The following is a 27,451-nucleotide window of genomic DNA, read 5'->3' on the forward strand; positions in this document are numbered from 1 at the left end:
AGGACGTGGCACATCTGTGGGGGTCAGAATAGTTGATGGTTGGTTCGAGATCGAATGCTTATTTCAAATCAAAACAAGTGACCAAATGTTCATATCTTATAGTAAGATGGTAAACTGGATCAAATAATTTTCCGCCACTATGCTTAAGTCGTGGGGTCGGAATAATTAAGGGTTGGCCACTGCAGCAGTAAAATCTGCGGCAAAGTCCCTGCACCTTCACTTGTTTGCTTTTTTATTCCTAAGAATTGAAATCCAGATTGTGGCTACACACGCTCTCACAGATCATTTAGATCTTCAGGATCATTAGCACTCCGTAGGAGTGGGTGGCCCTGGAGGTCCTTGTTCATTTCTCTGCTTTATGTGTGACATTGTTATTGGCAATGTGTGACCCTTGTCTTTCTTTAAAGCCCACTCTTTCATTTTTTTTTGCAGCATGTGTTGCTGGGGGCTAGCCGTTCGGACAAGGCTACAAGTCAGTCCAGTCGTTCTCTTGGAGCCCGGTGCAGGAACTCCATCGCCTCCTGTTCTGACGAGCAGCCGCACATCGGCAACTATCGTTTACTCAAGACCATCGGCAAAGGAAACTTTGCCAAGGTCAAGTTGGCACGACACATCCTGACGGGCAAAGAGGTAAGACGCACATATACCGTACATAAATATATACATTATATTGTATTTTTAGACTTAACATATTCATATTACCCGTACTGCAGTAAGTCACTAAAATCCAGAGTCTTCTCTAGATAGACTGAAAGTTTTCATTATGTGGGCGGGCCAGTCGTGGCCCTTGGGTCACCTTTTGAGGATCCCTGTTCTAAAAATATCCTGACGTAACAGAACCTTCAAAGTTAAATTCTAATTTTACCTCAGTTTATTGGTCATTTAATTTCTGTTTTACGGGATTCCCTGTCCTAATCCGATATCCGTTTCATTTTTTTTTCCAGGTTGCAATAAAAATCATAGACAAAACTCAGTTGAATCCAACCAGCCTACAAAAGGTGAGTCATAGAAATTAGCAATAAATTCGTTCTATATTTACCAAGATGATAATGTTTGATTTAAAATGATGTTTTTGCAGTAGTATACATCTCTGGAGAGTTTGTGTTTGTGTCTTTTCTGCGTTTTCTCTGCATATGTTATGTACTATGTGACGTGATTGACCGCCAATCAGTCCAGGGTTCACTAAGCTTCGATGGATCTGTTATGAGAGCTATTTTTTTTTGGCCGATGCGATGGTGTTTTGTCAGGTGTGAGGGACTTTAGAAGGAAGCGAGAGGAGACATAATTTCTTGTCCCCTCTCTTGGCGAATTGCTACCCTGTGAGAGGGTTGTGTGACTCAGTTGGGAAATGGTGGCAACTGGAGATGTTCGATATTGGCTGTTTATCGACGTACGATACTGGCCCGGCAGGTTATAATTCTTTATTTACATTACTCAGCAATATAGTCATTAAAAAAGAAAGCCTGGATCATGATAATTACACTGGTCTAGAAATGTTTGTAGTCTATCTGCTTCTGAGATGAACTGAAAATCAATTGATAACTGTGCTGCTTCGCTAATGTTTTGCTAGATATTGTTTTGCATCAAAATCGTATTTATCGCGGTTTATGGAGAACATTATCGTGGTGACCATGAAGGACTAAGGCCCACCAGGGCTCGACAATAACGATGTACCGATGGCCCGGGGCAAGTTAAAACAAAATTCAGGGGAAGTAAATCCAATCAGTGATATTCCCGTCGGGCAAGTGCACTTTGGCATTCCATACTGCCAAGAGTTTTTTTTTAAAGCGGTTCTTGTTGGGTGTTGGTAAAACACGGACTGCGTAATTCCAGTGGTAATTTGCAAACCGATCCTTGCAAATCTTGAAATGGACCAATCAGAATCGTTTATTTAGACCGTAGTCCGTGTTTTACCCACACCCGTTCTTGTTCGCGATCAACCAATCAGCGATCGTTTGACTAGGAAAACATCTACCATGGCGTCCCTGCCAACATGGTCTAATTCTTCAACAACTTCTGAAGGAAAACAGCAAAAAGTGATGAACCAGTGCCTCCTAAACAAGTATTTTATTAGCGGTCACAATGAAACACCAGCGATTAGATCCAATACCAAGTGCTGATTTTGCACAAGCTACAAAATCTAGCGCTTCCATTTCTCTGTGTATTTTTCCTCACCTTTGCTTCACAAATTATTGTTTGATCATTGATCAAACAATAATTTGATTGATTGATTGATTGTTTGATCATTTTTTTTCTGGATTTAAAAACACTTTACTAGTACACAAATGTGTCTATTCAATAATGTTTCATTGTGGTGCACAACTTATAAATATCACTGCTTACTACGACTACGATGTGTAAGGTAGTATGGCATGCCATGTTAACATATGTTTCTCCAAATACAATGCATCAGTACTATTATCTGATGAATTATCAGCATATTCGGGCAAGTAGTTCTCACCTTAAGGATTCCCCATGGGCAAGTAATTTTTTGTTTTTAATGTAGAGCCCTGCCCACATACAGTATAACATGTACTAAACCGTTTTGTGCTCCTTGGTTTAATCACTAGGTGGAGCTACAGTCTTCATCAAGGGCATGGTCTCCACAAATAAGGCGATTTACAGAAATAACAATTGTTCAGGATAACCAGAAATGGCGGAACCAAAGAGCCCGAAGATTGCAAGCAAGTGCTAGCCTAGGGCCCTACGGATTGTTGATTTGACCGATAATTGACCAAAAGATTGGTCCCAATCCTGTGTAAAAATATACTGTACACATCCTTTGACTTTCCAGTATAAGGCCCTCATGGAAAAGGTTTGGACAGCCCTGATTTAGAGGGTAAATATTGACTTCCTGTTCAGTGCGAAGTAAGCCTCAAAATAAAAGTATGAACCTAGATTCTACCGTACCAGCTTTATCGTCATCCATTCTCAAGTCAATGTGCAAAGCAAAGGCAAAAGTTTTCGGTTATGTCGACAACCGCTTATGTTGCCGTTCAGTCATCCAATCCGGGGGGGGGGGTGGGGGTGGGGGTGTCGAGATAAACGGGCACCGCCGTATACACACATCCAAATGACATCCGATCACATGCACAGATATGAGCTCATCCAGTCGTATCAAGTCGAAAGCTCTCCTTGCCCGGTCATGTGTGACCTAATGCGACTCAATCAGTCAGGTAACCGTAAAGAGCTCATGTATTGAATAAAAGCTTAGAGAGAGAGATGAAGCATTCAGACAAGCATCCAATCAACCCATATTTGCCCTTCATGATGCTTATATGCACATATGGGCCAAAGTGTCTTACTCACTGAACCGGAAGTCTGTCATGACTTTCTTACTTGGTCCACTTGGTCTGCATGAGCTTCTCTGCTTGGGGCAAAAAGACAAGAGACCACAAAAGAAATCAATCAGGATGGAAGAGTTTTTGCATCATTTACGTGTATTTTTTGGGGGGGATAGCGCCAGATCACAACATTGTGTACACCAGGGGTCTCAAACTCAATTTATCTGGGGGGCCACTGGAGCTAGGGTCTGTGCAAGGCTGGGCCGCATCAGGTTTTCCAAAAAAAATGAAAAAAAACGCATTTATTAAAAACAGAAAAATATACAAACTTTTTCAGTGCTTTGGTTCCGATTTTCTACAATAAAAGCTCTGATTAAACATTCCACTGTTCTCAAATATCTTCATTTTTATTTTTCTGCACAAAATAAGATGAAAAATAAATAAACAAATCAAGAATAAAGAAAATCAATCAATCAGTAATAAATAAATATAATAATAATAATAAAACGGCAAATAATAAAAACATAAGAAACCACATATAGTTGGTGGGTAGACATTTTTTTTCAGATTAAAATTAACAAAGCATTATTAGAGCCCTGTAGACATTTTTTATTTACAACATATTGCGCAACTGCAGGGTCTTGAGACACATGCTAACTCGCAAACTAGAGAGCTAGCGACCTAAACGGTAACCTTCAAGTTATTTCCTTTAAACTTAAATAGGCAAAAACTTACCACTTCCACACGGATAGGGAGGATAACTATTAACAGTTATTTAACCTTTAACATGAACATTAATCAAATGTAATAATTTTTCTGGGTACATGATACCATACAGCATCCATATCAAACTTGCGCGGGCCGCACTAACATTAAACTTTCATATCAAGGCGGGGGCCTCAAACTAGTGTCCTGCAGGCCGCGTGTTTGAGACCCCTGCATTATAATGTGTGCATTCAAGATACATTGGAATACATCAACATCGATTCCACGTGTACATAAAAGGAGTAGGCGTCAAATCACGTGGAATCGCATCATTTGTACACAGTATCGAATCATTCTGTTTTTTTAAAATATATCGTTTTGATTGGTGTCATCTATCACAAAAATTTACAACCCTAAAAACGACCCCCCTTCTTTATGTCTCTGGTCAAAGTCGCAAGTAATTTCGTTTATGGTGACAAATTCTTGTGTCTATGTCAGGTTAGCCAGTCTAAGGGGCGTTGACATAAACGGGTTCCATTGTAGTGGGCTTCTTTCTTTCATGCCCGTCAGCTAGAAAAAAATAAATGACTGAAGACGCAAAAGAGCTGATATTAGCATAATCTGAACAGTAATTAATGTAGAGGGAAAATGGGTGGTATTGTGTACCGGCGACTACAGATGGCTAAATCAAGATCTTACCATCAAGAGATATTTCTTAGAAATGGCAGAGGCAGGTTACATCATGTACTTATATCGGAAGAGAATCTACTTGTGTCACATTTTAAATACAGCCAGTGTGTTTTTTTTCCTGCTGGTTTTTTTTATGTCAACGTATTTGTCCTCATTTGAGTTGAATGCATTCCCCGGGAAAAACAGGAAAATGTGGACGATGAAACGTCCCTGCACTACATATCCCAGGATTCACTTTCAGCACAGCTGGAGAGGCTGAGAAAGATCATGGTCTTAATACCCGGGTTGCTATGGCAACAGTGAAGTTGGCCTTTGCTGGGAGAGAAGATGGCTAGAGATGAAGGAGGAGGGATTGGAGGGAGACACGAGAGGGGAAACGAGATGAGGGGCGAACAGAGAAAACGGGAGGGGAAAAAAAAAACAGATAATTGAATCATCCTCTGTTTTCTAAGAAAAGAAAATATTTTTGGAGTAGTAATACCTCAAGTGTTTTTTTGGGGGGGGGTGGGTTGGTTTAACACTTCACTGTTATTTCATGCAGCCTTTATACTGTTTGTACTGTAATGAGCTTTACTGGAGGATGTGCACCACTTAAGTGCATTCATTAAACAGATTTCATCCTTTAGGAGAATTTATGGAATTTTAAATGCATTCAGGATTTGTGCAAATAAATGTTTGCCAAATTTGAATAGAGCATGTTCAAATAAAATGAAACCATTAGCATAAATTTTCTTATCATATTAGAGTTTATTCCCATAATATTGTGTAACTTTTTATATATGTATATTATATAATATTATATAATATTGTAACATTTTCCAAAAATTGCAACTTTATTTTGTTTTGCTTGTTTCACATCTCACAATTTTTTTAATTAATGTATTTCCGCTCTATGCTACTTCCTTCAGATATTTTTTCCTCATTAGAATTTTCCTGTTAATATTTTTTGCTTTATTTTTGTAACATACCTTTTTCCACAACCTAATTTTCACAAAATTAAAATTATTGTTTTTTTTAATGTGATATTTTATATAGCGCCAGAAGCACATTAAAGCTAGAGGAAACATTTACCATATTTTCTGGACTACGTATAAGTCGCTCCGGAGTATAAGTCGCACAATACCAGTTAGGGGAAAAAAAACATACATAAGTCGCACTGGAGTATAAGTCGCATTTTTTGCGGGTAATTTATTTTACAAACTACTTGACCAAAACAGACATTACGTCCTCTTGGAAGGCAAGTTCTACCAATAAAAGAATAGAGAACAGGCTGAATAGGTGTAAGATATGCTAACACAATGGTTATTCAGCTACACAAAAAATAAACATGAACACAAAAGGTGTCCAGTGTTTATGTAACATAAACACTTTTTTCATTTAGAAGTCGCTCTGGAGTATAAGTCGCAGGAACAGCCAACCTATGAAAAAAAAGTGCGACTTATAGTCCGGAAAATACGGTAATTGTTGTCTGTTTACTGTGTACTGTTTGCTAATATACTGTAGCTGTAAACGGTATTGCTATAAAAATGGTGGCTAAAATACCTAAACATATTGTTTTGTATACTGTTATTATTATTATAACATTGTGTTTTTTCTTCCTAGCTCTTTCGAGAGGTACGAATAATGAAAGGCTTGAATCACCCCAACATAGGTAAGACGCCAACAGTCAGCTGATTATTCTCTGATTCATCCTATCCATAATGTGGCTATCATCTAGTATATGTCTGCATTGGATTTGACTGCGATTGTTTCCGGCTTACAGTGCAGCTGTTCGAGGTGATCGAGACGGATAAGACGCTTTACCTAATCATGGAGTATGCGAGCGGAGGTGGGTACCTGAACTACTCATGTCTACAAAATACTGTTACATGGCTTGGATGGTGATTGAAAATATAAACATATGAGATATATCAATGAGATAATAAAGAAAATGCTGTTTACATGTTGAAGTGCATGGAAAAATAGTGATTGAAGATCTCTTCTTCAATAGGCGAAGTGTTTGACTACCTCGTTTCTCATGGAAGAATGAAGGAGGTTGAAGCCAGAGCCAAATTTCGACAGGTAAAAAAAAAAAAAAAACATAAAATTTCTTGCTTATATTTTACATTATGTGAGTTTGAATGGTTGTTTGTCTATATGTGCCCTGTGATTGGCTGGCGACCAGTCCAGGGTGTACCCCGCCTCTCGCCCAAAGACAGCTGGGATAGGCTCCAGCACCCCCCCCGCGACCCTCGTGAGGAAAAAGCGGTAGAAAATGAATGAATGAATGAATATTTTACATTAAATTATTTAATGTTGCCTTTTTCTCCTCGTGTCCACAGATTGTTTCCGCTGTCCACTATTGCCACACAAAGAACATTGTCCACAGAGATTTGAAGGTAAGGAATTCGAGAAGATGTTTTGGGCTGCTTTCCGAAAAGGAGATTAAGGCTAGTTCAAGTCATAATCTCAGACTATTCTTAATCTGTGTGTGTGTGTGTGCGTATGCGAAAAGGACAGCAAGAGTTTCTTAATCACACAGTCCGGAGAATTAAAAAAAAAAAAAAACGGGCGAATAAATCCTGGCATGTGTTTCGAAAAGATTACCGAACATATACATGTACCGTGGCGTCGAAAAGCGTTCATGTACCAAATCGTCAAGTCCCGACGGTCAACCGCTTTTCTCAATAGAAAATTTGAGAGCCAAAAGGAGGAAAACAATACAAAAATCCTTTATTAATTGTTGACAGGGCGGCACGGCGGGTCTAGTGGTTAGCGCGCAGACCTCACAGCTAGGAGACCAGGGTTCAATTCCACCCTCGGGCATCTTTGTGTGGAGTTTGCATGTTCTCCCCGTGCATGCGTGGGTTTTCTCCGGGTACTCCGGTTTCCTCCCACATTCCAAAAACATGCTAGGTTAATTGGCGACTCCAAATTGTCCATAGGTATGAATGTGAGTGTGAATGGTTGTTTGTCTATATGTGCCCTGTGATTGGCTGGCCACCAGTCCAAGACAGCTGGGATAGGCTCCAGCACCCCCGCGACCCTCGTGAGGAAAAAGCGGTAGAAAATGAATCAATGAATAATTGTTGACAACCGCTTATGTCGACGGATGTCAATTTAAAACGCGTTCCACTGTATGTTTTGTTGGCAACTTGCAGCCAACCCCTCCCCGTTTTCTCTCCATCTGTTTCAATGTTCTTGCTTTTTCCCTCCATTACAATTCCCATTCTGTCTTCTCACTTAATCTGATTCCACTTTCTCCTCCCTCATCCTATTATTTTCTCTTTGTTGTTCCCTGGGCATTGGCATTCTACTACCCTCCCTCCTCTCCCGCACTTAACTTCTCTTCCTCTGCATCAATTTACACAGGCGGAGAACCTCCTGCTGGATGCCGATGCCAATATCAAGATCGCCGATTTTGGCTTCAGCAATGAGTTCACGCTGGGCAACAAGCTGGATACATTCTGCGGCTCACCCCCCTACGCTGCCCCTGAGCTCTTCCAGGGGAAGAAGTACGATGGACCCGAGGTGGATGTGTGGAGTCTCGGAGTCATACTGTACACGCTGGTTAGCGGCTCGCTGCCTTTTGATGGGCAGAACCTGAAGGTAAGCGAATGGGACGGACGGATGGGGGGGGGTGCAACATACATCATATACTTTCCTTAGCCAAGCCCAACATGGCTCTCTTCTGAGAGTCTCGAAGGCGTCGTTTTTGAGAGCAAGAGCTTTTCTTGACATTGGAGTTGGGGCTATGAGAGAGAGAGATACTCGGTTTAACGAACGGCTGCTTCTCCAAGAAATGAGCATCATCATGGGTCTGCGGGTTTATCAAAGTTCGGTTATCAATCGCGGTTTTACAATCATTTTAATGTGAAATGGTAATACTAACCAACCAGCAAGAATTCTGTCCCCCCACAGACCGGTTATGTGTCCATGAAAAGCACAAATTAGTCCTGTCTCTTTAACTCCTAAGTACTCCTAATCTCAACTTCAGTATGTGGATAAAAGACACCTGTCACAGAAAGTCTCTTCCATTCAATCCATCACCATGGGCAAGACCAAAGAGCTCCCAAAAGGAACTCATGGACAAGATTGTAGACATGAACAAGACTAGAATGGACTACAAGACAATCAACAAGAGACCACTATTGGTGCAATAATTCATAAATGGATGGAATACATGATGGTGGAAAAGGTGAGGGACCATCCCAGAATAACAAAGGAGGATCTGGTTCACGATGTCAAGGGAGTTAGGAGCACAATCACCAAGACAAGCGCTAGTAAAACAGCGGTAATGGATTGGGTCCACATACTCAAGAAGATGCAAGTACAGACCGATCTAAATTAATCAACACCTGAATTAATCAGACAAGACTTGAGATAATCGTTCGGAAGAGTTAGTTCTCTGGCATCAAGTGGACAGGGTTTGTTTGGAGACAGAAAAAAAACCCTTCGGTCAAACTTGGAGGTGAAAATATTCTGCTTTGGACCAAAATCCCTCCTGAGATGTGTGCAACCAGGATGACCAATGACCAAGAATGTCTGACGTCTGCGCTCAAACAAATTAAATACAAATTAAGGTGAAATTTTAATTAAATTAACTTACTGTATCGTACTGTATCTGCTATTGGTTCAATTTGAGATGAACGGCTGATTTAATGTCAGTCCAGGTTGCGAGACTTGAAGAATGCCGGTTAGTTCGTCAGCATAGCCCCAAAATGCCCTAAATGTTCCCCCTTCATTGTTTTGCCATCAGTGCTGGTTGCACTAGCAACCAGACACTATGTCTGTCCACTCCTCTGCAAGTCTAATGCACAGCAAAAAGCGAGTGGTTGAACTTAAACTGCGATATCCTCCTTTTTTTCAACAATTTTGACTGTGTCATTATCTAAATATTACTGACAAGATCAAATCAAAACATTTCCTTGAAGAAGGTTTGCTGTTCGTGTTAGTTTTCTGCCATCAATCTTTCAATAATCCTTAAAGCTCTTGGCTAGTAGCCCTCATCTTCCCAGGCAATGAATGACATCAGAGGAAAGGAGGAGAAATGGTGGAAAGACTGTCTTTTTCTCGTCAGTTTGAGCTAAGAAATATCACATTTGTTTTTTTTTGTAATTTTGCAAGCTGTCAATATAAAAGCAGCAACGTACGACACGTTTTTGTTTCCTCGTCATACAGTATGTAGCTTCACAATGCTCAGTATGTGTACCTTGGCCAACAGGAGCTGAGGGAGCGTGTGCTGAGGGGAAAGTACCGCGTCCCCTTTTACATGTCCACAGACTGTGAAGGCATCCTTCGCCGATTCCTGGTGCTCAACCCCGCCAAACGCTGCACCCTAGAGGTGAGTGTTGTATTTGTGGTCACACATAGACAGCCCGATCCTTGTCAACATATTCTGGAAAATAGGGGACAAAGAAGGGAAATCAGGGAAAATTCAAATTTGCAGCACCGAAGAGGATTTAAATTATTAATTAATTATTATTATTTTTTTTAAATCAAAGTTAAAATGTGGGGAAAATTTTGTGGCTTCATTCCATCACATTTTTTTCAAATATATTAATTAATAAATCAGCGCAGTTACATGGTTGACTAAAATATATGTTAATATATATATAATTAAGCAAATTGTATGCATTTCTGGCCTAAATTAATCATTTTTTTAAGCAGAAAAAAACAAACAAAGCATTCAGAATGCACATTCAAATACATATTTTTGGTTTCAATAATAATCAATGAGACTGCAGGAAGTACTGTGTGAATCACAATGCATTGTGGGAGCAGTCTATATGTCTTAATGGCTTATTATATGTCTCATATATTGGGTAATATTAGTGTGTAGGGGTGTTACTTCATGTCTAGAGGGCTCTAATAATGTTAAAAAAAAATACTTATAAAGGTCATAAACAGGTTTTTTATGCTTCTATGGAGATATTTGATGTATAAATCAGGAATTATATTCTTATATAAAATGTGTGCTGGTATTACTAGTGTCATTTATACTACATACACAGTTGCTGCTACTAGAACCTCAATTGTGTTAAATTTGATCTAATCCAATTTCATGTATGCCTCTACAGCAAGTCATGAAGGACAAGTGGATAAATTCAGGGTATGAGGGTGAGGAGCTAAAGCCCCATATAGAACCCGTTGAGGACTACAGCGATGCCACCCGTATAGGTGAGTGTACTGGGCCCTGTGTTAATGTAGCTTTCATGGTGGCTGTATATGCTGACAGAACATAATCAATATTGTCACGGCCCACGATGATTTATATCTCTGTTTACCGTTTGTGTGCCTTAGAGGTGATGGTCGGCATGGGCTTCACCCCCGAGGAAATCAAGGACTCTCTGCTCAATCAGAAATACAATGAAGTCACAGCGACCTACTTACTGCTGGGCCGCAAAGGCGACGTGAGTTATATACAGCTGCATTTTTTTTCATAGATATATCTGTCTATATACATACATATATAAAAATTGCTGAAAACATTTTGTAAGTTCATAATTTTTATAGTAGTTTGAGGTAGTAAAGCAGGGGTCTCACACTCAATTTACCTGGGGGCCACTGGAGGTCGGGTCTGGGCAAGGCTGGGCCGCATCAGGTTTTCTAAAATAAAAAATAAAAAACGCATTTATTTAAAACAGAAAAATATACAAACTTTTTCAGTGCTTTTGTTCCGATTTTGTGCAAGAAAAGCTCTGATAAAACATTCCACTGTTCTCAAATATCTTCATTTTTATTTTTCTGCACAAAATAAGATAAAAATAAATAAACAAATCAAGAATAAAGAAAATCAATCAATCAGTAATAAATAAATATAATAATAATAACAACTTAAGAAACCACATATAGTTGGTGGGTAGACAAATTATTTTTTTCAGGTTAAAATTAACAAAGCATTATTAGAGCCCTGTAGACATGACAAAACACGACTATAGTCACATTTATACTTTTTTTATTTACAACATATTGCGCAACTGCAGGGTCTTGAGACACATGCTAACTCGCAAACTAGAGAGCTAGCGACCTAAACGGTAGCCTCCAAGTTATTTCCTTTAAACTTAAATAGCCAAAAACTTACCACTTCCACACAGATATGGAGGATAACTATTAACAGTTATTTAACCTTTAACATGAACATTAATCAAACGTACAAATTTTTTCTGGGTACATGATACCATACAGCATCCATATCAAACTTGCGTGGGCCGCACTAACATTAAACTTTCATATCAAGGCGGGGGCCTCAAACTAGTGTCCTGCGGGCCACATTTGGCCCGCGGGCTGCATGTTTGAGACCCCTGTAGTAAAGTGTTTTGCTTCCACATTGGTTATTGGTTGGATTATGACATCCCATACTAAAAATCCCACAAACTTAACTCATTTGTTCATCGACTAATCGATAGTCTTCTATATCATTTCAGGAGGGCAGCGAGGCCCGCTCAGCCAGCACCCTGTCTTTGGCAAGAGTGAGACCCAGTCCGATTACCAACGGAACCAACAAACACTCTTCAACTACTGGCTCCTCTTCCTCATCCACCTCCTCCTCACACAGCAAGACACAGCGCAGTGCCTCCACTTACCACAGGCAGCGACGACACAGTGACTTCTGTGAGTATCTACTCTTAACATCTGACATCTAAAAACGGTGCCGTTATTCCTCGCGTAGAATTTAGCTTTTATGTAAGAGCAGCCTTGTGAGATAGAATTGGATAGAATGTAAGATTTCTTCGATTTTTTTTTTTGTGACACAAAATTTTGTTTACGGGCGGCACGGCGGTCTAGTGGTTAGCGCGCAGACCTCACAGCTAGGAGACCAGGGTTCAATTCCCACCCTCGGCCATCTCTGTGTGGAGTTTGCATGTTTTCCCCGTGCATGCGTGGGTTTTCTCCGGGTACTCCGGTTTCCTCCCACATTCCAAAAACATGCTAGGTTGATTGGCCACTCCAGGTTGTCCATAGGTATGAATGTGAGTGTGAATGGTTGTTTGTCTATATGTGCCCTGTGATTGGCTGGTGACCAGTCCGGGGTGTACCCCGCCTCTTGCCCGAAGACAGCTGGGATAGGCTCCAGCACCCCCACGACCCTCGTGAGGAAAAAGCGGTAGAAAATGAATGAATGAATGAAAATTTTGTTTACACGATGTGGCAAATAGCGCTCTTACTTTGAAGGCCGAATGTGTGTTGACGGTTAAGAAGACGAGCTAGGCGCAAGAATAAAACGTGCCCGTCGTCTTTTTTTCCCCCCACTCAGAACTTCACACAACATCAACGGGCATTGTAAAACACAACACGGTGTAAAAAAAAAACATTCATGTAGCCACACCAGCATGCTCTGCTAAACTAAGCTAACTCACTTAGCTTCCATTCACGCTTTGTAAGAGAAGAGTTTCCAAGTTTTGCCGGTGTTTGAGGCCACCATTTGATTCAGTTCGGGAGGGAGCGATGGCAGCATTTAATTCTGTTTTTGTTCGATTCCACGATTCCGGTTCACAATTTCACAGGGCCCTACACGAGTGATGGGTACCAATACATTTTATGTGTTTAGCAAGTGTGTGGTGCATATTTAGGGCTTAAACCTGGATTGTATAGTGAGTGAACAATGGCGACTGAAGAGAGAAGGGAAGCATTCTGGACCTGATTCCAATAATAATAACATCAACAAACACATTTATGACAAATGTTTCTCCAAAATACGCCAAGAATGTCAAAGTCACTCTACCAGAATGGTTATATGGGAAGGAGTTGCAACCCGTGTGTTTCAATTACTCTCAGTTTTTCCCTGCTGCTTATGATTAAACAGCGTGAAACGACAACACCATTACGTGCACGGTGTCTTCCGTGAAAAGCATGTCGCCATTAAGCAGAATTCTACCACATAGATTGTTAGCCTCCAGCACAAAGATATATCTTCACTGTAGTCAAAACATACAAGGATATATTACCATAGCGGCTCTGTTAGATAAGAATATAAAATGTCACAACACAGACAGGTTAACGCTTCAGGTCAAGATTCAGCTGTGTACCTGCTCAAAGAAAAGCAGCATTCTTTGGAGGAGAAAAAAATGTACATATTTTAGACAGAGAAGGAACCTCAAGGTTGAGAAACCATCTCTGAACAGAGGAGGAGGTCGACGACAACGCCTCTGTAGTACATAGAATGCTGCCCTGGCATCCATTCAATCATTTATTGGCTGAACTAACGACTGTCTTTGGCTGGCAGAGCCCCCCACTCCATGGTACCTTAACGACTGCCGCTTTGCACCAGAAATGCTTTCATGCTTAAATAAATACTTTGGATCCTGCACCAGTTCCTCAGACTAGATCTGTCCAACCGAGTTGCCTTTGAGCATGAATTAGGGGTGTCAACAAGAGCAAGTTCCACTGTAACTAGCCAAAAAAAAAACCCTGACTGACCACAGTGAGGTGTATTATTATTATTTTTATTATTATTAACCCTCCTCTTGTGTTAGGGTCGGCACCGACCCGTTTTACATTTTAATGCATAAAAAGAATCACATAACATATAATAAATAAATGAACATATAATAAATAAACTCTATTTCAACAAAATAAAACAAAAAACATTTTTTTACTACATTTTAAAATGGTCTGGTTGAAATTATGACGGGCGGCACGGCGGTCTAGTGGTTACAGCTAGGAGACCAGGGTTCAATTCCACCCTCGGCCATCTCTGTGTGGAGTTTGCATGTTCTCCCTGTGCATTAGTGGGTTTTCTCCGGGTACTCCGGTTTCCTCCCACATTCCAAAAACATGCTAGGTTAATTAGCGACTCCAAATTGTCCATAGGTATGAATGTGAGTGTGAATGGTTGTTTGTCTAGCTGGGATAGGCTCCAGCACCCCCACGACCCTCGTGAGGAAAAAGCGGTAGAAAATGAATGAATGAATGAAAATTTTGTTTACACGATGTGGCAAATAGCGCTCTTACTTTGAAGGCCGAATGTGTGTTGACGGTTAAGAAGACGAGCTAGGCGCAAGAATAAAACGTGCCCGTCGTCTTTTTTTCCCCCCGCTCAGAACTTCACACAACATCAGCGGGCATTGTAAAACACAACACGGTGTAAAAAAAAAACATTCATGTAGCCACACCAGCATGCTCTGCTAACCCCCCCGCGACCCTCGTGAGGAAAAAGTGGTAGAAAATGAATGAATGAATGAATGAATGAATGAATGAAATTATGACCACTGTATTGTTAGGGTCGGTTTCGACCCGGTAATAATAATATGACTATAAAGCAATATTTTGAGCCACAACTGAAATCATAAGTGTACAATTAGCCAACACAATGACAACCAGCTCCTTTTCTCATCATGTAAGCTTCAGGGGATTCTCATTTTGACCGCTTTTCCAGTATACATGTGAGGTGAATTCACTCATTTGACTGGCTGAGTTCACATTTACAATTTGGATCATGGAAAGAATGGCAAGAAGTACAGTGAACCAAGATCTGGACCTGTTCTGCTTTTTCATTTCAGTTTATACTAAAGTTCTGTTACTGAAAACAATAACTTGTTCTACCTTTTCTTGACATTAATATCTATGGGTCAAAATTCACCCGAACACCATAGATGTTTCTTTAGTGATTAATACTAAAATGAGAAAATAAATAAAACCAATTGATTTAAAATATATATTTATAGCCCTCAGTAATAGCCAGGTAACAAAAGAACCTTAAATTTATTAATATGATTCTTTTGGGGTTCACTTTACCATTTTTGGAAATTGAAATTGAGGGGTATAGTGACAAAAAAAGGCCTACATGCCCACACCGAAAGTATTAAAACCAACATTTTCATGGATGAGGAAGCCTAAGAAGGTAACCAAGACATGATGGTAACTTATTGTTTTTAGTGTATTTTATAACTGATTTAATACACGGGTCAAAACCGACCCGTTTAACATAAGATATGATACCAGAAAGCTAACACAAGAGGAAGGTTAAATGATTCTGTTGTTGTGCAGTTCCTCAACTAAGTTGCCTCCTTTTCTAAGCTACTGTAGGCTGTTGTTGCAGAATACTCCTTATATGAGTCTCTGTATGTCTGTGCACTGCTGTCCTCCACAACAAAGGCGGCCCCTCCATGCCCGTCATGCACCCAAAGCGGAGCCCCACGAGCACGGGCGAGAGGGAGCTGCGGGAGGGACGGATGCCTTCACGTAAAGCCAGTTGCAGTGTGATGGGAAGCCACAGCCTCCCTCCGTCGAGCCCGATGGTGAGCAGCGCCAACAACCCCAACAAGTCAGAGATCCCAGACCGCCGCAAAGACATGACCGCCACCACAGTAAGTCTTTCTCTTGCTCTTTGGGGTACACAGTGTAGGTTTACCACCTTAAGTTTGACTTAGATCCAATTCAAACCACTCCAACACCATGGGCAAGACCAAAGAGTGTGCCAAAGGACATCAAGGACAAGATTATAGACCTACAAAAGATTGGAATGGGCTACAAGACAATCAGCAAGAAACTTAGAAAGACACCACTGTGTTAATGATGGTTAATGATGTCAAAGGAGTTGGGAGCAACATCATGATGGAAAATGTTTGTGATGTCGGGGGATCGTGCTGTGCTTCGGAATGTCCCAGCATATGTTGGCGTCCATCTGTCTATCTGGCCCTCATTGAACCACAGCTTTCTAGTAGTGCACTCGTACTGCACTCGTGCAGCCTCAGACACAGTTGTCTTGGTCGTCACTTGTGTTGCCGGCTATTGAGCCGATCGTGACTCATTTTCAGTGGATAGTAAATCTATACAAGTGTTAGGGCTGTGCTTTACTCACAAATCCTTTACCCCATTAATCATTTTGCTGTATTTTGTATAAATGGTAATGGTTTTATTTCATTTGAACATGCATCAGATTACAATTGAATGCATCACATAATCAGTTCACAGTTCCACATGTCCAAAAGGAGTAGGAAGAAGCAAAGCTTATTAAATCCTACCCCTCCATCTGGTACTTTTACAATCAGTAACTGTTACATTTGTTCACTTCCTGCTTTCCTAATATAGGTTAAGTTTTGTTATTGTTTTTTTTGGGGGGGGGTTGTCACGTAACAAAGTACGAGGTGATATGACCATCCAATGACATAATGGTTACCATAGTAACTGTCAATATAGTGATATATATATATATATACATATATATATATATATAGCACATCATGACTGGTTCAAGACTCTTCATCCTTGTATTTAGCAAACATCAACTGCTTGTATTGTTTCTTGAATTGGCTCATCGTTGTGCATTGTTTGAGGGTCTTACTCAATCCATTCCATAGTTTGATTCCACCTACTGAAATGCTATGGCTTTTTAACGTAGTCCTAGCATATAAGTGTTTCAAATGTAGTTCTTCCCTGAGATCATATTTCTCCTCTCTTGTAGAGAAGTATTGGATGACATTTTTAGGTAATTGGTTATTTTTAGCCTTATGCATTATTTTAGCTGTTTGAAGATGAACTATATCAGAAAGTTTAAGTATTTGTGATTTTAGAAATAAGGAGTTAGTATGTTCTCTGTAGGCGGCATTATGAATTATCCTTACTGGCCTTTTTTACAGTACATTTAGTGAGTGAAGATTGCTTTTATAGTTATTACCCCATATTTATGATACACACACAATATGTAAGATATGGTAGAATAAAGAGTGTGGAGTGATTTCAAATTTTGCTTTGTTCAATGTTGAAATATTTCTGGCCACCTTATGTTGTATATTTGTAATATGAGGTTTCCAGCTCATATTTTCCATATGTTGCAACTTTGACTAAAACTCGACTTACGTCACAACTCATTCGTAACCCGGGAACCACCTGTTATGATGTATATTATACTATTACATTTCTGACCTAGTATTTGCTTCTGACTTTGAAGAACAACATCCCTGGAAGTGCGATGACACGTCGGAATACGTACGTGTGCACGGATCGCTCCGGCGCCGACAGGCACTCTCTTCTGCAGAATGGCAAAGACAACAGGTACTGCTTTCTTTGGGGGTCTTCAGTCTTCATGTTTGTTCCCACAGCCATGCCTAACACAGGCACCGATTTCTAAGCGTAGCGCTGGATCTGAAAAGCATATAAATGATACACATTAAAAGACATAAGTTTAAGAAACTGATGATAGCTTTGATTCTTGTGCTGTCTCTTCACTGAACGCAGCTCTCTTAGCCACCGCTTGCCTGCAGCATCTCCCTCCACGCTCAGCATTTCGGGAGCCGGCGCCGCATCGTCCTCGTCCTCTTCAGACCGGTGCCGCTTGACCAGGGGCTCCACCATCCGCAGCACCTTTCACGGCGGGCAGCTGAGGGACCGCGGCCCTCCAATCTACTCGGCCCCGCCCACTTCACCCACCCTTTCCCACCATGATGCCAGCCCGCTGCCCCATGCTCGCACCAGAGCGACCTCCAACCTCTTCACCAAGCTGACCTCCAAACTCACTCGCAGGTAGCTTGCGTGGTGACACCTTGCCAACACAGACTAGTCTACTTGTACATACAGTTCAACAGGTCGGAAAAGGAGTAGTAAGAAGCCGAGCTCATAATCCTACCCCTTTCTCCATATCGCAGCGGTTAATGAGTTTGAGATAAGAATAGCAAATGTGTAATAATAGATAAATGGCTTAAATACAGTATATACAGTATAGGATGTACCCAAAGTCTGGACGTATAATAAACATACAGTATACTGTACAACAAAGACTTTGATTTAATTACGTTATTTAACCTTTACCGTGAACATTAATCAAACGTAATAATTTTTTCTGGGTACATGATACCAGACAGAATCCATATAATTAAACTTTCATATCAAGGCAGAGGCCTCAAACTAGTGTCCTGAGGGCCACATTTGGCCCGCGGGCCGTGTGTTTGAGACCCCTGTTTTATATATTTTAAGAAATTTTAGTTTTTGTGATACGACCCCAACCTTCCATAAGTGGGTCAAAAATGACCCGGTCAGGTTGTTTTCTTGAAATATGTTCGTAATGAAAATTTTTCATCATTTCATATTCCAGGTATTCCTAAAAAAACATGTTTTTGCTATCATATCACATTTTTAACTTGCCTTTTATATATTTAAAAAAAAAATTGTTTTTGCGTTACTACCCCAATCTTCCATAAGTGGATCAAAAATGACCTGCACGCATTTTCTATGGAATCCAATAGGAACCTTTGATTCTTAGCAACTTTGGCTGTCAGGAATAAATTAACTATTATTAATTAATTTTACACATAAAGTGCTAATATAACAAGTATTATCTTCATATAATATTGTGTACGTGTCTTTCATGACTGTTAGTATTATCAACAAATTAGCCTACTTTATAACTAGCTGACACTAGCTGGCTAACATTACTATTACTAATGTATTGTTGGGCATTACTCTTTTGTTTCCTCATCCATGCCTTGGCTGCTAGATACACAGCTGAAATGGTCCTACAGATGCTGGATGAAATCATTCTTGTGTGGTCCTAAATATAATACTAGTGATTATTCCTAACCAAAGTGGCAAAATTGGCATAAAAACGCATTGATTCTAGTATGGGTCATTTTTGGCCCACTTATGGAAGAGTGTGGGGTCCAGTCACTTGTGCATCTAAGGGTTAAAAAAAAATTATATTACATGTCCAGACTTTGGGATGCCCTGTATAATAAGTACATGTTTACTCATTTTTACAATTTTATCAAATATTTTGTTTACTATTATTTTTGTTGCTGAATCTCCTACTGAAAAATAACATAAAATGTTTATTTAGCAAAGTGGATTAGGAGGTTTGTTCCATGTGTACAATGTGTAATAATGCATTGCAACAATGTGGAAGTGTCTTCCGGCCAACTTGAGTACAGCCCTGCATTGGGATCCATGTTTACGGGAATGTTTATTCGTATTGTAAATCCGTCTGTGGCCTCGGATTATCGTCTGTTCCCCTCTTCCTGTCGTCATAATCACATATGACTAATCTAATCAAACCTCAGCTTTATCCTTGCCACTCAGCTCCCGTGCCACGCTCTCCTCCGCCACTTGCGCTCCTGTGATTCAATTATGTCTCTTGTATCTCCTGACCCCCCCAACCCCACCCCAACTCAACCACCGCTCTTACCCCATATTCCCTCTTTTTTCTTCTCCATTGTATCTTATTCTGCTGTCCTACTGTCATGGCACCAGGGTCAACCTTGACCCGTCCAAGCGCCAGGGCTCAAACAAATCAGTGTCGGGTTGCACTCTTCCACAAGGATCAAAAACCGTTAGTAAGTTCCAGTGTGTCTTATTTCTTGTTTGCCTGCGATGCTTCCTCATCTGCCTGGTCACGCGGGAGTTCCGTCGGTCTGTGAATACTGACTTCTTTTCATCCGTCTGTCTTATGGATTGTTGCTGCTCTTCATGATTTCTAATTCTGCTCATTCTGTCCTTTTTGCACACTGTTGGTTTCAAGCATGATTTATTATATATATTTTTTTGTTGTTGTCGTTGAGAGTCAGGACAATGCCAATGAGTCTTCACACTCCTGCCATCCAATTTCTAAGTGTACTCTGGTTGCAATGAACACATAACATACAGTATTGTGCAAAAGTTGCAACGGTAACTTTGATACTCACATTCATACCTATGGACAATTTGGAGTCGCCAATTAACATGCAAACTCCACACAGAGATGGCCGAGGGCGGAATTGAACTCTGGTCTCCTCGCTGTGAGGCCTGCGCGCTAACCACTCGGACTACTGATATTTTGATTTTGCTTTAAGAAGCGTGGGAAGGCCTGGGAAGCTACGTGTGTGACATCAGCTAGCTAGAGTTGACTGTTGACTTAGCAGTGTAGAGAGTGGACGACAGCAGCTCCTGTTTACTAAAACCGAATTTAGAGTCTTCAAATTGCTGAATGCGAATATTACTGTTTGGGATGTCCGATAATTATTGGTACTGATAATTATCGGAGGGTACAATGACGCGTATCTAAACACTGTGTCCGATAATTATTGGTACCGACAATTATCGGACGGTACAATGACGCGTATGGAAACACTGTGTCCGATAATTATTGGTACCGATAATTATCGGACATAATAATTATCGCACGGTACAATGACACGTATCTAAACACTGTGTCCGATAATTATGGGTACAGATAATTATCGGTACCGATAATAATCCTCATATAATCCAATTATGGTCAAAGTCTGAACTAGTTATCGGACATATCGGAGGGTACAATGACGCGTATCTAAACACTGTGTCTGATAATTATTGGTATGACAATTATCAGACATAATTATCGGTACCGATAATTATCGGACGGTACAATGACGCGTATCTAAACTCTGTGTCCGATAATTATTGATACCTATAATTATCGGACATAATTATCAGTACTGATAATTATCGGACGGTACAATGACATGTATCTAAACACTGTGTCCAATAATTATGGGTACCGATAATTATCGGTACCCATAATAATCCTCATATAATCCAATTATGATCAAAGTCTGAACTAGTTATTGTATTTTTTATGTATCTCAGCCAATCATAAAATGCTCCATCCACATTTTTCGGCATAGCTTATACAATCCTTCGGCCATCTGTCTGGTATTTGTGCCCTGGTGTTGTAATAGTGGACGCTGCTGCCTTCTGTACAGATGACGCATGTTCCTTGTTTCCGGGTTGCTGGTCCCAAGCCCAGATGCCCAGATAAATGGGAGTATTGCATCAGGAAGGGCAATGAGTGTACAAGCTAAGCCAAATCAAGTGATCATGTGATTGACTCTGGAAGCCGGAAAACAAAACAACTAACAAAAAAAAAATCAGTCGGTATCTCTGATTGTGAATTGCAAACACACATCCGTACAAGCGCCATAGCAACCCTTTTGGACACTCCTGGTCTACGTTATGTGTTCAGTGTTGCCAGAGAGTTTTCATTATGAGTTTGTGGTCAAGCGGGTTGAAAGTCATTAAATGTTTATTCCCCGTGTTCCGATAGCAATGTGCACCGTGTACTAGACAGATCAATCAATGCATGCTTTAGTTGGAAGCGCCATAGGCTCTAAGGTGACTGGACATCTCCTGCTTTGTTGTGTTGTCCGACTGTCATCTCATCTCATCTGAATGACTTGCTGCTTGCTGGATTACTGCTAACGTTGTCTCCGTCCTCCAGGGTCACAAATGAATCTGAGGGAATCAGGAGATTTGCGGTCACAAGGTCAGTGCGCGTCACAGCTGGATGTCTCGTGACGGCCAGATTTTGTCAACAGTTTCAATTTGTCCACCTTCCCCAGTTGCCATCTACCTGGGTATCAAAAAGCGCCCGAGCCCCGGGCCGTCGGACGTGGCTGGGATCTGAGAGGAAGCGGGCGGCGGGACCCTGCGGAGGTGGTACTTGCCCTGCGGGAGGCGGCGCTCGGATGTGGCTGTCAGGTCCACCACGCCGGCCCCTTTCTGCTCTCCTGCACACACGGCGCGGCGGGGGGCCGCGTGGCTTTTGAGGCCGAGGTGTGCCACCTTTCCACGGGCGCCTCCGGGACTTCTAACGGTGTGCGCTACACGCGACTCTGGGGGGCACCTCTAGCTTTTCGGGACGTTGCCACCCAAATCTCCAAGGATCTTGAACTTTAAACGGAGGGTGTGCTTGTCTACGAGTGTGTTTCTGTGTGTGTGCGAGTGTTTGTGTCTGTGTGTTTGTGAAAAGGGGGGGCGGGGGGAGGGGGGGGGGGGGCTTGGACAATTTTGAAATAGTGGATCAGACGGGGCAAGGGGCTGGACCCGAGAGAAAATACTTCTCTTACTGTCTCGTTCATGACGACCCCACACACACCTGACACGTAAAAAAAAAACACACACACACACACACACAGTGAGGCGCCCCCCCACCCTATCCGCCCTCGTACCACCCCCCTCCATCACCTACACCTACAAAACTCAGCCACCCTTGCTGAGACACTTTCACCCACTGGACCTGGATCTGACTGAATCTAGTTAAATATTTTTTACTACTACTCTAGCCATAATAATACTATTTTACTTGTTTAATTTATTGCTCTGATGATTGTTTTTTTATCCGCTGTTATTTTTACTATACTAGTGCAGAAAAATATTAATTTTGTGTGTTCACCTGATCATACCGTTCTTTTTTTGTAATCCATAAGAACCCAGACCACAGATATTTTGGATGCATTTTCTGAAATACTACTAATACATGTCAAAGGTGCAATGCTACACATAGTACAATACATTGTTTATGCTTTATTTGAAAAGAGTGGAACCCAATTAATGCATACTGTGTCTGTACAACCGACTAATCAAGTATCAACTATTTTTTTTTTTTTTTAACAATTACATATTTTGGGGGGGGCGTACCCTAACCCCCCCATATGACATCCCTGGCCAATGGCACTTATTATAAATGAAACATTTATAGTTAATTCATGTCTATTTTACTCATGGATGATTCATATCGGAGGCTGCACGGTGGTCGAGTGGTTAGCACGCAGACCTCACAGCTAGGAAACCCGAGTTCAATTCCACCCTCTGTGTGGAGTTTGCATGTTCTCCCCGTGCATGCGTGGGTTTTCTCCGGGTACTCCGGTTTCCTCCCACATTCCAAAAACATGCTAGGTTTACTGGCGACTCCAAATTGTCCATAGGTATGAATGTGAGTGTGAATGGTTGTTTGTCTATATGTGCCCTGTGATTGGCTGGCCACCAGTCCGGGGTGTACCCCGCCTCTCCCCCAAAGACAGCTGGGATAGGCTCCAGCACCCCCCGTGACCCTCGTGAGGATAAGCGGTAGAAAATGAATGAATAAATGAATATTGCCAAAAAATAAATGTACAAAAACACTGACATTATATATATAATAATTTTTAAAATTACCTAAAATATTAATTTGGATGTATTTTGATTTCTATTAGTTTACATATTTTTATTACATTTTTTTAATATGAAAAATAATTTTATTACTGGGATGCACAGCGGTCGAGTGGTTAGCACACAGACCTCACAGCTAGGAGAAATTTTCCATAGGTATGAATGTGAGTGTGAATGGTTGTTTGTCTATATGTGCCCTGTGATTGGCTGGCGACCAGTCCAGGGTGTACCCCGCCTCTCCCCCGAAGACAGCTGGGATAGGCTCCAGCACCCCCCGTGACCCTCGTGAGCATAAGCAGTAGAAAATGAATGAATGAATGAATGATTCATATCGGAATCGGCAGCATGAAACCCTGATCGGAGCATCCATAATTATAATTGTTAATTGGCTTTAAAATTAGCTTTAACTGCAGAAATAAGATGAGATAGCTTTGGGGAAGCCATAGTCACTCAAAAAATATTTCCTATACATCGCCACTCACTTCATTTGTGCAAGTCAACCTCCAACCAGACTGTGCAAGATCCACTTCAGGACATTTAAAGTGTCGGTGACATGGGTTCTTATGGCTGAAACGACAGTATTCACACGTCTGTTCATCTTTACTTGAACGCCATTCTGTTTTTTTCCGACATAAAATGTGGATACATGGGCTTGAGTGCGTCAGAGCAGCAGCAGGGTTGCGTTGTTTTGCTAAGATAGTGTCACATCACAACGTACGGCAGTGACGACTGCGCTGGATTAAGGTCAATGGGTGCAGGGTTGACCAATCAAAGGCTGGCTAACACTAATGAGTCTGTGGCTTAACGAGCTGGTGTGTGCTTTAGCAGATGAGTCCATATAGAAAACATTAAGAGGGCAAAATGCAAAAAGGAAGCTCATCAGTTTGGACGAATGAACATTTGGCTGGAAATGACAGAAGTTATTCATTCAAAAAAATATGAATTACTTTTTTTTTTTCACCTGAAAGTTAAAATACGGGACAAATACCGGATACTATTAAAACAGGAGACCATGTTATGTTAATGGAAGTGTTTTCACAAGTTACTTTGAGGAACATCATGCACAATGAAATGAAAAGAGTAGGACGAAGCAGAGTTTTTTTGTTTGTTTGTTTTTTTACCTTAAGCTACCTCTTCTCCATAGCTCAGCAATAACTGATGATTTGTTTAACCCAGTGTTTAAATATTACTATAAATAGACTGCTGGGGATGTATAAACAAGTAAATAAAATCATAAAAATAAGTATATTAATAAGTATAAAAATAAAATAATTATCAGTAGTAGTCATATTTACATAAATAAATAGAAAATAAAACAATAAATAACAATAAATTGCAATAAATAACAAATGATAGTTTATTGATAGAGAAGTACCAAGGATCCATGGTTTCCTCAAAGTTGCCCAATAACATTTTAAAAATGTAAAAACACATTAACAATTAAGAATACAGTTCCAGACACGACACTCCGCAAAGTAGAAGTCAATATTATACAATATTTTTGTAGTTGGAGCACAGAAAACCTGTTTTATCACTTTCTTAATACGTTTTTTTTAACATTATCAAAGCCCTGTAGCCATGAAATAGCACCCCTATAGTCATCTTTACACTCCTGTTTATACCACATTGTATAGGATATGCGATCACGGTAGGGTCTTTAAGAGACAGTTGGCACTACTACCGAGTCACGTAGTTCGCCTCTCCGATTAATTTATTTAAACTTCCGAGTGGGGAAGAAGAGGGATGAAGAGGGACCAGGCTAGTAGACCATAGTAACGGTGACCATTTATTAATTATTGATTGGAAAAAAAACGTGATAGACTGAGGGAGCGATGGTGAAACTGTACGACTGTAAGTCACATTATGTAAGTCATACATCTTTTGTGTCATTTCCAGCCAACACGTACAAATTATCGTTAAATTTCAATTATATTTGTAATTGTTCATGTAACTCAGGGGTGTCCAAACTTTTTCTAGGCAGAAAAATTAATTAGTACACACAAGCTGGTGTGTGCCTGGACGTTAGCTTGTAGCTTCATTGCCCATCGCTACACAACAAAGCCTGGACTGTATTTGTTTACAGAAAAGACACCATGATTAATCTGCACCTTTTGGGAAATGAATATGTCTCTGTATCGAAATACAGATTATGGACTATGACTAGCACTTTGGGCACCCCTGATATAACTGATTTTAGAAGCGCTAGATGGCGGGTTATCGTCATGCTAGGTCGGGGCGGGAAAACAGTTCAGTTCAGTCGTCTAGTGCAATGTAGCACTTTGTGACCAACTACCAACTCAGCGCCGTGCACTCTCACCTCAGTCATTAGCAAACACGTGGACGAGCCAAGTAGCAAAACCCATCAGAGTACGCCGAAACAAACACACCCTTCTTGTTCTTCTTGTTCTTCTTCTTATTGTGGCACACTATATGAACTTGTCTGTCCATTATTGATAACTGTGCTGTTGGGTTTGAACGGAAAGAACTGTGGAAAGGCACGATGAAGGCAGTGTGGACGTGTTTTTTTTTTTTTTTTGATTTTTTTTCTTGTTAGTCCAGTTGCCTTTAAAGTGAACAACCAACCCAGCGCCTTCACACACACGATATATTTCATGTACAAAAAAGAGAGACAAAGAACCGTGACTGCTTTCTATTCTCCCTCCCTGTTTTTAGTGAATACCGTACTGTGATATTTTACGTAGGCTGCAGAGGTCATGTTATTTGGCTGCTGAATTACTGTTAATACTATTTCTGAATTGTCGCTTTTCCCATGGTGACCCCGAAAACAACCCTGCCCATGTCCATTTCCTGTTTCTTCCTAACAAATCACCAACTGAACAGGGTGTCCCTAAAGTCTGAACACGCAAAAATGCATATAAATGATTACAAGAAATAAATTTTTAAATGCAACATAATATAGAATGAACAAGAACAGGAATATTAATATGGGCTGCTCTGTATTGCAGACATGACGATAATTAATTATATATTTATTATTATTATTTATATTATTTTTTTTATTTATGCAGGCATGACCATAATTAATTATAGATTTATTATTATTATTTATATATATATATATTTTATTTATTTAGATGAACTAATTATTTAATGTATTATTTATTTACCCTACACAGCTTGTTCCTAAAGTCTGAACATGCAAAAATGCATAAAAATTATTTCAAGAAATACATTTTTAAATGCAACATAATATAGAATGAACAACAACAGGAATATTAATATGGGCTGCTCTGCATTGCAGGCATGACAATAATTAATTATATATTTATTATTTTTATTTACATTATTTATTTTTTTATTTATGCAGGCTTGACCATAATTAATTATAGATTTAATATTATTTATATTATTTTTGTTTTTATTTATTTAGATGAACTAATTATTTAATGCATTATTTATTTACCCTGCACAGCTTGTTCCTAAAGTCTGGACATATGATAATTAACTGTTTACATTATAAAATAAGGGATTTTTTTCGGTAAAAGAAAATAAAATGAGGGAAAAGAAGACATACTTTGATATTCCACGAGAATGGGGGGTAATGGTGTAAAGACATGACTGCCTCACGTGGCGCAACTGTGCTATTTTTAACCGGCGTGCTTCTTTTATTTTGAAGGCCTGACTTCACCGGCTTACAGGATGTAGTACGCCGATGTTACCCGAGTATTGCCGAGCGGATACCGAAAGCTGCGAGATTTTTTTTTTGTTTTGTTTTCTGCCATGAAAGTTTAAATATAAGAAAATACCGAAAATTGTTAAAAATAAATACTACAAAAATGAATTAGTAAATAAATACAATTCCATAATATATACATTTTGGTCAATGTGTCCAGAATTGAGGGACACCCTGAATATTTCCCAGGGATGCCAACCTCCACTGCCTACCGCCTTCAAGT

General features: G+C 40.3%; 1 protein-coding gene and 1 long non-coding RNA gene across 4 annotated transcripts in view; one reads left to right on the forward strand and one right to left on the reverse strand.

Moving 5' to 3' along the window:
• mark4a (MAP/microtubule affinity-regulating kinase 4a) overlaps positions 1-25,777 on the forward strand; it is a 32,297-nt gene extending 6,520 nt beyond the window's left edge. The window contains exons 2-18 of one of the 3 annotated variants that reach the window (XM_058086479.2): positions 433-630; positions 945-998; positions 6,282-6,330; positions 6,442-6,507; positions 6,670-6,740; positions 7,001-7,057; positions 8,031-8,267; positions 9,883-10,002; positions 10,739-10,838; positions 10,962-11,071; positions 12,086-12,272; positions 15,756-15,967; positions 17,551-17,654; positions 17,838-18,122; positions 19,842-19,924; positions 21,826-21,870; positions 21,947-22,154. In XM_058086479.2, coding sequence (XP_057942462.1) covers positions 433-630; positions 945-998; positions 6,282-6,330; positions 6,442-6,507; positions 6,670-6,740; positions 7,001-7,057; positions 8,031-8,267; positions 9,883-10,002; positions 10,739-10,838; positions 10,962-11,071; positions 12,086-12,272; positions 15,756-15,967; positions 17,551-17,654; positions 17,838-18,122; positions 19,842-19,924; positions 21,826-21,870; positions 21,947-22,011 — 2,043 coding nt within the window. In that variant the 3' untranslated portion in view covers positions 22,012-22,154. Of the gene's footprint in view, positions 1-432; positions 631-944; positions 999-6,281; positions 6,331-6,441; positions 6,508-6,669; positions 6,741-7,000; positions 7,058-8,030; positions 8,268-9,882; positions 10,003-10,738; positions 10,839-10,961; positions 11,072-12,085; positions 12,273-15,755; positions 15,968-17,550; positions 17,655-17,837; positions 18,123-19,841; positions 20,204-21,825; positions 21,871-21,946 lie in introns of those variants that run through there. The other 2 variants (XM_058086477.2, XM_058086478.2) reach the window with 2 other exon arrangements.
• On the reverse strand, positions 11,225-18,314 carry LOC144894530 (uncharacterized). Its single transcript, XR_013625133.1, has 3 exons — positions 17,858-18,314; positions 17,593-17,744; positions 11,225-11,267 (listed from the first exon to the last, which is right to left on the reverse strand). It is a non-coding gene; the product is annotated as an uncharacterized LOC144894530 (long non-coding RNA).
• Positions 25,778-27,451: the final 1,674 nt, after the last annotated feature.

This window comes from Doryrhamphus excisus, linkage group LG21 (assembly GCF_037039965.1).
Source record: "Doryrhamphus excisus strain RoL-2023G ecotype Guam linkage group LG21, RoL_Dexc_Guam_v1.1, whole genome shotgun sequence".
In the NCBI taxonomy this organism is placed as follows: Eukaryota; Metazoa; Chordata; class Actinopteri; order Syngnathiformes; family Syngnathidae; genus Doryrhamphus; species Doryrhamphus excisus.